We start from the raw sequence: 13,421 nt of genomic DNA on the forward strand, positions 1-13,421 counted from the left end.
TAAAATAACATCCCACAACAAAATGTTGTGAGCAATATGTACCATTAGCTGACTATTTTTCAACCGGAGATGGGTTTCAATAAAGACCAGCCGTGGGTAGTACACATCTGTGTGTGTAATAAATACTAATTTCCCTCAAGGGAAATCATTCATGTTGTGGCAGGTCATTGTCCCAACCATGGAATGGCACGCTGTGGGAATAAAACAAGTTATCCATGATGTGTAATCTCACAATGAAAATAGCCTTGGCATGTTCTGTTACCAGAATGCTCACGAGGCACAGCACCTCATTATGTTATTTGAGCAGTGGACAGTATTGCATTCAAGATTTGCATTTACAGTGCAAAATGTTTCCTATTGTAGCATTGATTTTTGATGGCAAAGATTTCTCACAGGTCTTCAATTTCTTCAATGGATCACATCTATATAGAGCAACAAGAATTCATGAACATAGATACAGGACTGTTAGAAACTTTAAGACACTGAACTGTGCAACAGAAATCCAAATCCATGTCGGCCTAAATTGGGAACCTTCCAGAAAGCTGTCCACCGATCAAAGGATCAGACAAGGTTCTGTCCAAAGCCCTGACATTGTATAAATTGCATGTGAACCGGTACAATGCCATTGCAAGGGGTACATCAGATGGGAAGGTCACATCACCAAAATGAAAGTCCGAAATTGCACAATATCGCACTTTCGGAAGATCATGGGATTAAATAACAGGTAAACAGGAAAAACAGATGTGTACAAGGCAAAGGTGGGAAGAATGCCCAATTATGGTAGCAACATCTGTGGATTGGAATCAGACTTGGCGGAAAGAGCTAACTGGAAGGGTCTACCACGTGCCTACTGAATGATTCTCCAATAGCAACCCATATCAAAAAGCCCCATTCATGTTTCCAATTCAAGGAAAAATCATGAAAAATTGGTCGATTTGGCCTGGGCTGAAGCAAAGGAGCAATTGCTAAACTAAGCCGCCTGCTTGGCTACCTCACCCTGGAAGGCACTTCTGGCATGAAAAAAAGGGCCTGCCACCAGAAAGCACTTCCCATTAAGGGCAGAAGGAGATCATGAACTAGACCTAATCTGCCAAAGAAGGTCCTGATGAAGAGCATTCTGTGGCCGGCTGGCTTTTGCAGATCCTCAGAAGTGCGACCATACTTAACTGTTTGCGTCAATAAAACAAGACGTGCAGAGAATTTTTGCACAAGTCCGTACGAATCAACTTGAGACAAAGGACAGATGCACACATTGGAAAACACGAAAGTCGGGAAGGCACAACGAGTTTCAAGTAGATGACATGTACCCAGCTACATTGCAGGTCATACACCAAGCATACAAAAAGGAAGTACAAGAATATGATGGGATGCCTTCTCCTGGAAAAGAGCATCGAGTCACAAGAGGTAGCCGAAAGTCTACAGAGAAAACTTTAAAAAAGGGACTACCCAGGACGAGGCAGCCTCCGCGTCAGCAGCTAGGCCGAGCAGATAAGACCACACCGAGCTCCAAACATGCAAGACCTATGGACGCAGCCGTGCCCGGAGCTCGGAATACCTGGCTGACCCTGGCACAAGCCAGGTCAAATGAGCACACCAGCTAGATGTGTGCTGGGGGGCACGTCCAATGTCCCACAAAAAGCGAATAACCATACCCATGCCCACACCTCTAAATTCTCCACCTCCGAGGTGTAAAGCTGTAACCTTCTCAAATACCTAGTAGTCCACAAGCAGAAAACAAGGGTAGCAGACATAAGGGCAGTGCCTAAGGTACACCAGTAGCATCTCAGCTGTGCAGCAAACAGCTGATTGGGCTCCTGCCACTGCCAACACCTCCTCTCCCGCTTTAAAGGGAGAGGAGGCTGACCAGCAGGTGAAGCCGATCAATGGCGAAGGCCTCTGGATAAAGCCTTCGTCACTCTCTGCAGCTCTGCGCTGCTCGACGGCGCGCAAGGTGCCAGTAAGCTTTTCAAGACAAGGTAAGGCCATTTGCCTCAAGAGTCTCACTGCCCGCTATTCTTACCCCCAACTGAGGAAGGCCCATGTCGCTACCATGCGCCCATCCCCCTGCTGCCTTAGGAACGCACGAATCCGGTCGCACACCCATCCCATTACCCCCATCACCTACACTCCAAGTCTGGCAGCCCACAACATGAGGGTAGGCCTCAGATGTCCACCACTCTCATGCAGGTGCAACACCATTATTACTGCTCGTCGATGCGTGGCTCTGCCCATGAACTCTGGGAACTCCAATATTCAGCTGCAGCTACAAGATGCGATGCATGCCCGGCCTGTGGCCGAAGTAGGCTCCCCGCAAACACCTGCATCTCTCTATGAGCCACAGCATGCAAACCTAAGCACTGCTCACCCCCTGCTGTCCATATCATCTGTTCAACCTACTGCCCCCCTACATTTATTGGCCAACCCTGCTGGCATTACTGCGCTCCCCATGCCTGCTTCCCCTAAGTCACAGCTGCCCAATGAACCCAATCCTTCTCACTCTGTCAATAGCTTCACCACCAACCTTGTTCCCACGCCCTGGGCCATCGATATGCCCAAGATCAATACTGACTTTGCACTGCCCTCCATGCCAGTGCCCATTGATGCCTCCATGACAAATGCTGTGATTGATGCCCCCATGACCAATGTTGAATCTGCATTGCCTTCTATGCCCATGACGTATGTTGAATCTGCTTTGCCTTCTTTGCCCATGACCAATGTTGAATCTGCCTTGTCTTCTAGGCCTATGCCCATTGATGCCCCCATGACTAATGTTGTGATTGATGCCCCCATGACAAATGTTGAATCTGCACTGCCATCTATGCCTGTGCCCATCGATGCCCCCATGACAAATGTTGTGATTGATGCCCCCATAACAAATAATGAATCTGCATTGCCTTCCATGCCTGTGCCCCCTGAAGCGCCCATAACTGCACCATCCAATTGTAATAATATCTCCATGCCTGAGCCATCCACCACGCCCAAAGGGCCATCCACTTCTACACTTCCAGTGGTTCTCACGCTCAGCTGTGCCCTGGTCAACACTCACTCAGTACCTGCCCACGCCCTTGACATCAACGACCTCATCATTAAGGACAACCTTGACCTCTTAATTCTTACAGAAACCTGGCTAGCGAAAGCTCAGGCCCGGAACTATTTCTTGCCATTCCATCTGGGTACTCTATCTTGAGAAAAGACTGCACCTCCCAGAGAGAGGGGGGTGTGGCCCTCATTGCCAGGGAAACCTTTGCCATCAGAGAAGTGGCAGGGCAACTTGACCACAATAGTGACTACCTCCCATTAAAAATGAATGTCTCCCATAACTGCACCATAACCATGCATATTCTCTGCAGACCTCTTGGACCCATCACTGACTTCCATGACACCCTCATCCTCTCATTGTCCGACAACATCAAAAAGACGTCCCAGGTAATACTCTTGGGTGATCTAAACTTAGGGCTCAACGACCCTAAGGACTTGCATGCCAAATTACTCAAGAAAGCCCTATCTACCCTGGGCTTCTCACAATCTATCTCTGACCCTACCCACCTCAAAGGGCGCACACTCGACTTGATCAGCCACCATAACTGATCCATCCAAACCACCGCCAACACTCCCATCCCATGGTCTGACAACCACTATATTCAATTCAACTTCAACACTAAAAGAGGGCCCCTTATACCTTCCTGCCCATGCCCAGCAACCTGCGCGAGGAGCTCGCGCCAACTGACAGCTGAGAACATAGCACCTTACTTTCTGAACCTGGCCCTGAGGGCCCCATTTTCTAACAACCCAGAAACCCTAGCTAACACCTTCAAAGATATCGTCACCCAAGCAGTTGACGCCATTGCGCCACTCACCCTTAAAAAAGCCAAAAAAGCCAAAGATTCCAACACATGGTTCTCTAAAGAACTCCTTGACCAATGCTCTCAGAAGAGGATTGCCCTTTCTGCATGGAAAGCCAACCCATCTGAAGCCACCAAAAATGCTTTCAAAGCCATTTCCAAATCTTACAAAACCAACATCACCCTAGCCAAAGCTGCTTCCTTCAACTCTAGGATCTATGATGCCAAATCTGGTCTAAAGAAATCTTCACCATCTTAAGGGATTTGGAAAAACCATCCTCTCCTCCTCCTTCTCTCATCAAAGATGATAATTGGTGCAACAGTATTCAATCTGCCATGCTAGACAAGCTAAACTCTCTTCAAACCAAAATTTGCAGCCATCAAAAAGCCCTCTCCCACCTCATAGCCAACTTGCACAGTAAACCCCTTACACCCCCTCCCCACTGTTTGACTTCAAAGATATTACTGAGTTGGAGGTCATCACCCTGCTCAAATCCATCGAACCTTCTAACTGTAAGGGAGATGCCTGTCCAGCAAAACTTATCAAAGACTCGGCACATATCCTAGTTCCCATCCTAACAGCATTTATCAACTCTTCCTTCCAATCAGGCCACATTCCAACTGGACTTAAGGAGGCATGTGTACGCCCACTGCTCAAAAAACCCTCAATGGACCCAACGGTCCTGGGGAACTATAGGCCCATTACCACTGTATCTTTCTTACTTAAAATTTTGGACAAAGCAGCCTACCTGCAAGTCCAAAAGTTCCTGGAAGATAACTGTCTCCTCGGCCTGCGGCAATCTGGCTTCCGCCCACGACATGGTACTGAAACAGCTCTCCTGGACTTAAAAAAACAAATGGACAATCTAGGAGACACAGGTAAACCTGCTCTCCTTCTGCTCCTGGATCTATCCGCTACATTTGATTTGGTGGACCACAACACTCTGTGCCACCATCTAGCCACCCAAGCTAACTTCTCCCCCAAAGCATGTGATTGGATGACCTCATTTCTCCAAGAGAGGGCCATGAAAGTCTTTTCTGACTCAGCTTGTGCCACCCCGAGCCACATCACATGCAGTGTTCCACGGGGCTCGTGTATCGCGCCCACCCTTTACAACCTCTTCACAAGGCCCCTGTTCAGCATCCTTGACTGCCTGTGCATTTCGTATACCATCTATGTGGGTGACACACGGGTACTCATCCCACTCATGGGGCACTACCTAGCAGATACAAATACATTCACCACCATTTACTCCACTATCCAATCTTGGATGGCAGATAACTGGCTCTGCCTCAACAGTGAAAAAACTGAACTCCTACTCATAGGGTCACCCTCTACCTTGGGTAACCTCGGTGAACAGTACGCTTCTTTCACTATTGACAATATTCCCATCAAGGTCTCCAACAACTTTAAGACACTCGGAGTCTACCTGGACTCCGATCTGTCCATGGATAGACAGTTCAATGCCATTGCCTCCTCCTCAGCCTACTACTCTAAAGTTCTCAACGCTGCCAGACCCTTCCTGTCACGCCAGAACTGCCTCACCATTGCCTGGGCAATAATTGGATCGAGGCTGGACTACTGCAATGCCCTGCTCATTGGGACCTCCAACAAAAACCTGGCCATACTCCAGTTAGTCCAAAATAACGCACTAAGGGCGGCAACAGGTACCTCAAGAAAAGACCACATCTCCGAAGTTAGAAGACAGGCCCACTGGCTCCCGGTAAAAGAGAGAATTATCTTCAAAACACTTGCCCTCACCCACAAATGTCTCCATGAACTTGCTCCCCCCACCTGACCCAAAGAATCACCAAGCATATTGCCACAAGACTCTTAAGCAAGTGCTACTCCAACATGATTGTCACGCCTAAAACGTGCAAAGTGCGCGCCGGTGGCTCCAGCTTTCCCACTCAGGCCACCACCCAATGGAACGCACGTAAGAATGATCGAGTCCCACCAAGCATTCCGCAAAGCTATCAAAACCAAGCTTTTTGTTTGAAATTAAAATGATATCTGTCTGTAACAGTAAAACACATAACATGCATCTGTATGTAACTGGATTTGTATCTGTGTAATCAAGGAACCTCTGGTCACCTGTCCAACCTCTGAATCAAAATTCCAACAGATTCTTGTAACAGTGCCTCGATGCCCCTGGGCTGCAAGTGCGCTATACAAATGCAAATAAATAACTAACTAAATAAATAAATAAATAAGGTCACATGTCAATCGTACCCTTCTTACCACAAGCATTTAAGGTGCTCTCATTTAGAGAGAAGTCCCTCAGTGATGCTGCTCTCTCGCGTGTAGCCCCCATGTTCCCTCCTTCTACTCTTACCAAGTCTTCTTCCCCAGTCTTGCTTCTAAACATGTGTATATAACCTCTTTCTGTACCTCAGCCTCCCCTTTGGCGCCCTACATCATTTGCTAATTTTTTTTTTTTTTTTATATTCGTTTTAATTCAACCTGTTTTGGAGAATATTTTCCTAAGTTTGCACATGCTTTGCAGTTGCAGTTCTTGGGTCTCGTGTTACACTGAGCCAAACTGTTCCCCTTGCGAGTACTTGGAGGTCACTGCACGTGCTCAAACCACGCTGTTAAACTGTTGCTCTCTGGGGAGGCGGTTATCCATAAGAGAAGTGGGGGCAGATTACAGAAACTGTGCACTCGTGCAAGTGCAGGAATTGCACGGTATTAGCACTAGGGAAAAACGTGCCCTATTTTTGAAACACTGGGACATATTAGAAAACGATTACACCAGGACAAGTGCAGCTTGGGGTGGTATGAGCACCAGTGCAATAAAGATACATTTCCAAATCGTTTTTTTTCCACCAAAGCAAAGTTTGCCCTAGTGCTGGTAGCATTGCGTATTAGCATTAGGGCAGTTTGCCTTGTTGCAATAATGCAGTCAAAATGTATCTTTTTGCCAGGGTGCATATACCATCCCATGCTGCACTTCTCATGGTGTAATAGGTTTCAAATATGTCCCATTGTTTGTTTTTGTTTTAAAATGGGGCACACGTTGCCCTAGTGCTAATACTGTGCAATTCCTGCACTTGCACGAGTGCACAGTTTCTGTAATCTGCCCCCAGTTCCCTTATGGATAACCGCCTCCCCAGAGAGCAACAGTTTAACAGCGCGGTTTGAGCACGTGCAGTGACCGCCAAGTACTCGCGAGGGGAACAGTTGGGCTCAGTGTAACACGAGACACAAGAACTGCAACTGCAAAGCATGCGCAAACTTAGGAAAATATTCTCCAAAACAGGTTGAATTAAAACGAACATAAAGAAATAAAAAATATATAAAATGATGAAGGGCGCCAAAGGGTAGGCTGAGGTAAGTTTCTGTGATCTGGCCTGGGTATACAAATGCGCAGAATCCTTGGAAGCTGTGTTTGCATCTGTAGCTCAAGTTATGAATTGTTGGAAAAATAAAAAGTAACTTTTTTTAAACACATACTTAAATCGCTGCCGCAGAAGGTGGCAGTTTTCCGCATCCCGTGCAATAGCGTGTAATGGGAATGCATTTCCGTTCCAGGTTTTATCTGCATTAATGCTGCCGTTTGAACATGTAGTTTGGGACAGGATAGACAGCCAATTCGCCATCATTGACATACGACTCTTTGCTGGAAGAAAACCTCCAGCAAAGTGGTCAGGACGTTGAAACACACGTAACTGCAGTGCGATCGTTGTTCCAATGATGTATAGGTAGTTTGAATGCATGCCTTTCGCTTCAAAGGGACCACATATCAGAATTGGCATTGCTGGACCCATTTCGGTAATGCTCATTCTGGCGCAGCATCATACACAAGACCAAGTGTAACACCACACTGGTTTACACACGACACAGGTCTATACCCGCATTGTTAAGATTGTGTGCTGCACGTCACAGGCTGAACCCCCACGCACAGAATGTGAAACACCACTTTTGAAAGCTGCCAGGACACAGAGGAACGCAGTGCTCCAGCAACGGGGAGCAATCAGTGTGCACGTAGAATGTATCCCTGGCCGGAATCGACTTCCGCCCTAGGCATTCGCCTACACTCAGCAAACAATGCGACGGGTCATGCTGGGCAGCACATTGCCAACCTGGAGCTACACCAAGCCCCTTACGCACTTACGCATGTATCCAAGCGGGCAACCTTTGCAAGCGATGGGATTAGCGCAGCTGCAGCGCGCCTTCTACATACACATGCACTTTACACAAATCGAATGGGGCACGTCCTTCCGCGAGTGGCTGCACCCGCGCCTGACTGTGTCACACCACCGCTTGCCACAACTGCGCCCGCACGCGTGAGCAAGCCGTGCCACTGGTGCAAAGACCAGCCGTGTCCGCACCCAGCTCCCCTGCACTTGCGGTTCTTGCGCCCGCCTATTACATGCACAGGGTGTCTCGAGGAGTGAACGGGAGACTCTACCTGTCATAACTCCACCTGCTGTACGACATGGTCCGATTTCCGCTGACACCGTCCATGCTGCGCGCTTCGGCGCCGGCTCTGCTCTTACAGGTGACAGATGTGCCCTGGCGCCGCGCTCCCTGGAACCCCGAAGAATGGCAGAGGCCGGCAGGGTGAGAGCCAATCCCCGTGGGCGCGTGGACGTGCGTGCGCCAGAGAAGGCTCAGGGAGACCCGCAGCCGCCCAAGGTGCATCCAGAATTAAAAGCACCGAAACTGATTTACTTGGTGCTCACAGTCTAAGGAATGTACCATTTTCTTTAGAAGAGGAGGGGTTTGCCCACGGCTATTGTGTTCTTAGTTCCCAAATAACAGGCACTGCATCAAGGTAGGGAATGCCGCAGGCAGCAGGGATGTGAGCAGCACAGTGCGGCTGTGGTATACCTTTTAAAACAAAATTCCTTGTATGTTCAGTCACTGAAAACGGGGACAGCTCCTCCTGGCAGACAACGCTTCCTTTTTTATTTATTTCCGTTTCCACAGCTACACAGCTCCCATCTTTTTGACATCATTCTCCCCCCACGTCCAATAAACGGATCCCTGTGTCTTTCAAACGGTATCCCTTTAGCGAGGCAGTCATTAAATCTTCCGTGTGCGGCTACACAGCTCTCGGGGTCCGTGCCATGGTTTGCCACCTTATCTCGGATAACAGTGATGTCTTTCCGGTCACAGGCAGGCAGTCAGGGAATAGCGCCTGCATGGCCTCTCCGCCTGATTCATTTGTAGTCACTCTGATAATCAGTACACACACAGCTGGTATGGGACGCGGCCCCCATTGATTCCAATACGTCCACGTTCTGTAATGCATGTCATGTAGCCGACAGAGGGGCCTGCAGGTGTTACCGGGGCGGTCCCGCGTGCCAGGTCAACTGCAAATAGAAGTGCCTAGAGTAATACCTCTGGGAGCACGATAAGGTCTGACAACATGAAGGACGTGTTTATGTGCGTGCGCCTTCTCTGGGACGGGTGCAGTGGTAGATGATGTTGTTGGGCAAAGTTAGGTTCCTGGTGCACCCGCAGCAATGGTGTGACATGGTTCAGGCGATTGTTCTCAGGGAACACTCAAAGCTGCTTCGGATGAAAGTTTCTGTGACAGAAAAAGGACCGCATTTCTGTTAGGCGAGAAACCAATGCAACCGATGCATATACTCGGAGAACTACAAAGCATTCCCTCTGTCAATCTCCAGCCTTAAACGTGGTTTTCCTCAAGCACCTGCAGGGATCAAGGAACCACGTGAAAGACGTGTTTTTTTTAAATTTTATTTTTTGAATTTCTGCTCAGAGGAACGTGGTAAACATCATTTTACAGTGTTCCACCTCTGGGAGACAATGGGGATTTCACTATGTTGCTTGTTGCCTAGCAACAGCCACATTATGACCTCTGCAAGCGCAGCCTCTTCGTGTGTTCTGGTAATGCTTACCCGAATTCATTCGCTTTCACGTTATGTCTGTAGATGTGAACACCTGCACCCGTCTTGCCGTGGGAATATTAATAAAGCACTATAAATATTTTTCCCATCTTCAGTGTCATTTGGCGCTAAACAGGAGAATCCTTACGTACCGTCTTCTCAACGGCCCCCGGTCCCAAAGAGGGATGTGTTACCTTAGTTTAGTATATAAACTGTGTTTTTAGAGGGGTCTTGTGTAGAGGTAGCCACCTTGCATCGCAGCCGAATGGCCCAGCCCCAGCAGTTCAACCTGAGACATGGTAGCCAACGAGGATGGACAGGGGTCTGAACATGCCATCTGCAAAAGAGAAGTCCCAGCGTGTGCTCTCAGACTACAGCACGTGACCATATAAATAATGCAGGAGGCTATTGACTAACTGCAAATGGAGGTGATCGCTAGGAAATCGTTATTCACACCTTAAAACTAAGATTACAAAACACGCGCATAAATTATCAGTTCTAACAATATATCGATTGACACCCTTAAACTGGGGGTTACCTTTAAACTGGGGGTCCCCCCACCCCAACCAAGGTGCCCCACAATAATCTCTTTACGTTTTTAGCGCTAGCCCTATTGATGACACATATAGAGACACGTAAATCTCCCCCTTCCCGTGTGCCGACAGTGAGCCAAGAACCAGGCAGGGATATAGAAAGAATATATATTTATTTAAATTATAAGCTCAATGAATAATGGATTTAACTGATTACACATGCCACCTTCTCTGTGGCAGAAAACAAAGCTTCAATTATAAAATACGTTTTCTTTTAGGATGTTACTTTTAAATGCACTTTTTCTGCATTTACTTTTGTCTCACAAACATGGAACACAGGCTAAATAACTGGTTCACCACACTTGTCCTCAAACTCCTATTGTCACATTAAATAATACTTTGTAACATGACAAGAGCGTAAACACAATCTTACAGCAGCTTTTGTTAGGTTAATTTCCATGCACACTTGAAAATGCTTGCAGTTTTGGAAAAACAGATTTGGACAAATGCATAGCAAGCACCCTGTTTCCTTTTCACCCAAAAACACAATCTAAAATCGTTCTGCTAGAACGGTCACTTACTCATTCTCAGGAGAGAGTGAACATTGTTCAATGGAAATTATACTAGTTCCACTTTGCAAAGTGCCTCTTCCCCCAGCACCAAAAATCCAGGTATCAGTGATATGCAGCACTCCTCTGTCTAAAGGCCAGGTCTAGGAAGTGGGGACAGTGTAGGAATTTTGTTTGGGGCCAAGGGCACCCCTTTGTTTAAATACAATGTTTAAGGAGTAGTGACAATGGGAAATTTTGCATGGTGAGAAAAACGCCTTTTTTTTTAAATACAAGTTTTGGGAAGGGCTATCCGTTGGGAATTTCGTTTTAGGCACAAGGACCTTTTTGTTTTAAGGGCAAGGTTTGGGAATGGAAAAACACATTTTTCTTTTAAAGGCAACGGTTGGAAACAGTGACAATTACACATTTAGTTTTTGTGGCCAGGGCACTCCAATTACTTTCTTCCGGCTAGGAGAGAGGGTAACATTTTCAAACTCTTCCAAGCTCCCCCCTGCATCAATCTATTTGGGAGTTAATTAAATTAATATTCAGTCAAACATCCTAAGGGTATACACAATTTCCCCACCCACTATGAAGGGAAGATATTAAGGCAGGCAGATTACCTGCACACTTGTTTTCAAATGGATCAGTTCTACTTACATGGGACCTCTTTTTTGGGGTGCTCTGAGATGACTGCCAGGCTCCTCTTTGGACAGCTCAGGGTCAGTCAAAGATCGTCACCAGCTTTCTTCCCTGATCAGGTTCTCCTTAAGAATCAGGACCTAGTCAGCTGTTGGCTTCCCCCAGTTTCTCGCTCCCAGGAAAAGTTTGAGCCCTCTCAATGTTAATGCTTCTCCACCCAAGATGTCAGGCGGCTGTCTCAGGATAACCCAGGTGGATTAAGGGCAAGTCCTGGAAGATGTTCGGCAGCTCTCCGTCAAAGATGGGGGTTTTAGGTAGTTTTTCTCCTTGTCTCTTCTTGCACAGAGCAAGGGATTTTTAATGTGTAAGTCACACCTCCAATTTTTACAATTAGGAGCTGCCAGTTCATTGGTGCTAACTTTCTCATTGGAAGATCATCCTCTCTTCCTCCTCCCCAAGAGCCAACCCCTCACTGTGGATAGGCTAGGGGACTTCTGTGATGGAAGTGAAGTGAAGAGGTACATACCTTCTATCAATTCCACTTTTTTTTTAACATGGCAGCTTTCTTCCTAAAAAAGTCCATACATGGCAACTTTTAGTAACATACTGATACATGCCATAATATGTAGATATCAATATTCACATGCTCATGACAGACTTAATTAGACAATCCCTTTGTTCCACGAGATTGCACACGCGAATAGTGTTTTTTTTCTAATTTACACAACAATTATAACGATCTACAAAGCTAAAATGTATACAGTTACATGATTCACTAGGCTAACATCTTCCAGAATCTTGGTTTCGGCACATATTCCAAGAAGCTAAGAATACATTTTAGATAGCTATAGAGTTTCCAAAAGTTGAATATTATGAAATTGGTGGCATTGCAATAGGCTTGGCATCAGTTTTCAAATGACATATGAATGGACTCAGTGCGACTTATTGTTGCAGAGAAAATATACAATTATGGTAGTCCATTTAAACAAATGGAAATATTCAAAGATATATGCAAATCCAAACTTCCATTTCTCCATATAGGTTCCATTTCTCTGAAAACATGCGGCTCAGAATAGCTGAAGTCTCTTGGTGTGAATGCTGGGGTAAAAGCCATTAGCCTTTTGTTATTTGAGAGTTAATGGGCTGAGGAGATTCATATCATGCAGCAGACAGCCCACCCCTGTCCTCTGCCACCATGAAGCCCATTTTGTCCTTGTAATCTTAAATTGACCACAATGTGTATCTAATACTTCGTATTTTCAAGCATTTTCACCCTTCCAGGCTGTCCCTGTTGTGCATCACACCTTCATAAGTACTTGCTATGCAGGAGCTTCACAGAGATCTCCCTTCCAGATGAGGAGCCAAGCCGGCCTGCCCTGGGGAGGGTACTTGAGAATCTGTCCAACAACAAGAATCATTTGTCTGTGTTTAAGGAGATTCACATGTTGCATCTGAAAGTAAATACACTTTTTCAATTACAGCCATCTTTTGTCATTGCCGCATGTTACTTATTTAAGCAGTTTGCATCTTTCTTTTATGGTTCAATGCTGTTTTTACTAATATGTTAATTTCTTCTTTCCTGCCGAATTTTCACAAATGTGGCAAACTGAAAGTAAAGGGCTGTTCTTCATTTTGATCACTCACAAATGCATTTTTATTTACATGATGTCCGTTTTTGTACTGAATAGTGGATCTTAGGCACCTGAAAGGAAAGATATTCACATGGCTTTGAACTTCGCCTGCAAGGCCCACATTGTACTTTTATTTTTCAAGAGTGCACAGCATTTTGATGTGTGGCAGTTCCCATGGCAAATGCTGCCTTTTGTCTCTCAACCAACAATGTGCCTTTTCCATAAGAACAATGTATTTCACAGTAAGGCCTAAACTGGCCTTACAGTTATTTTTTCCGGTGCTGAAAATATCCCACACATCGGATTTTCTGAGAGTGAAGAGGAGAACCTGTTGATTGCCATAGCTAGAAATCCCCCGAT

At 46.3% G+C, this 13,421-nt stretch overlaps 1 protein-coding gene across 1 annotated transcript in view; it reads right to left on the reverse strand.

Annotated features, from left to right (window-relative positions):
- The window catches only part of TUB (TUB bipartite transcription factor), a 1,920,898-nt gene extending 1,911,489 nt beyond the window's left edge, over window positions 1-9,409 (reverse strand). The window contains exon 1 of the mRNA XM_069623730.1: window positions 8,258-9,409. Within this exon, the coding sequence (XP_069479831.1) occupies window positions 8,258-8,490 (233 nt within the window). The 5' untranslated portion in view covers window positions 8,491-9,409. The remainder of the gene's footprint in view (window positions 1-8,257) is intronic.
- Window positions 9,410-13,421: the final 4,012 nt, after the last annotated feature.

The sequence above is a fragment of the Ambystoma mexicanum genome, chromosome 11, assembly GCF_040938575.1.
Source record: "Ambystoma mexicanum isolate Mex_15411 chromosome 11, UKY_AmexF1_1, whole genome shotgun sequence".
NCBI classification, from domain to species: Eukaryota; Metazoa; Chordata; class Amphibia; order Caudata; family Ambystomatidae; genus Ambystoma; species Ambystoma mexicanum.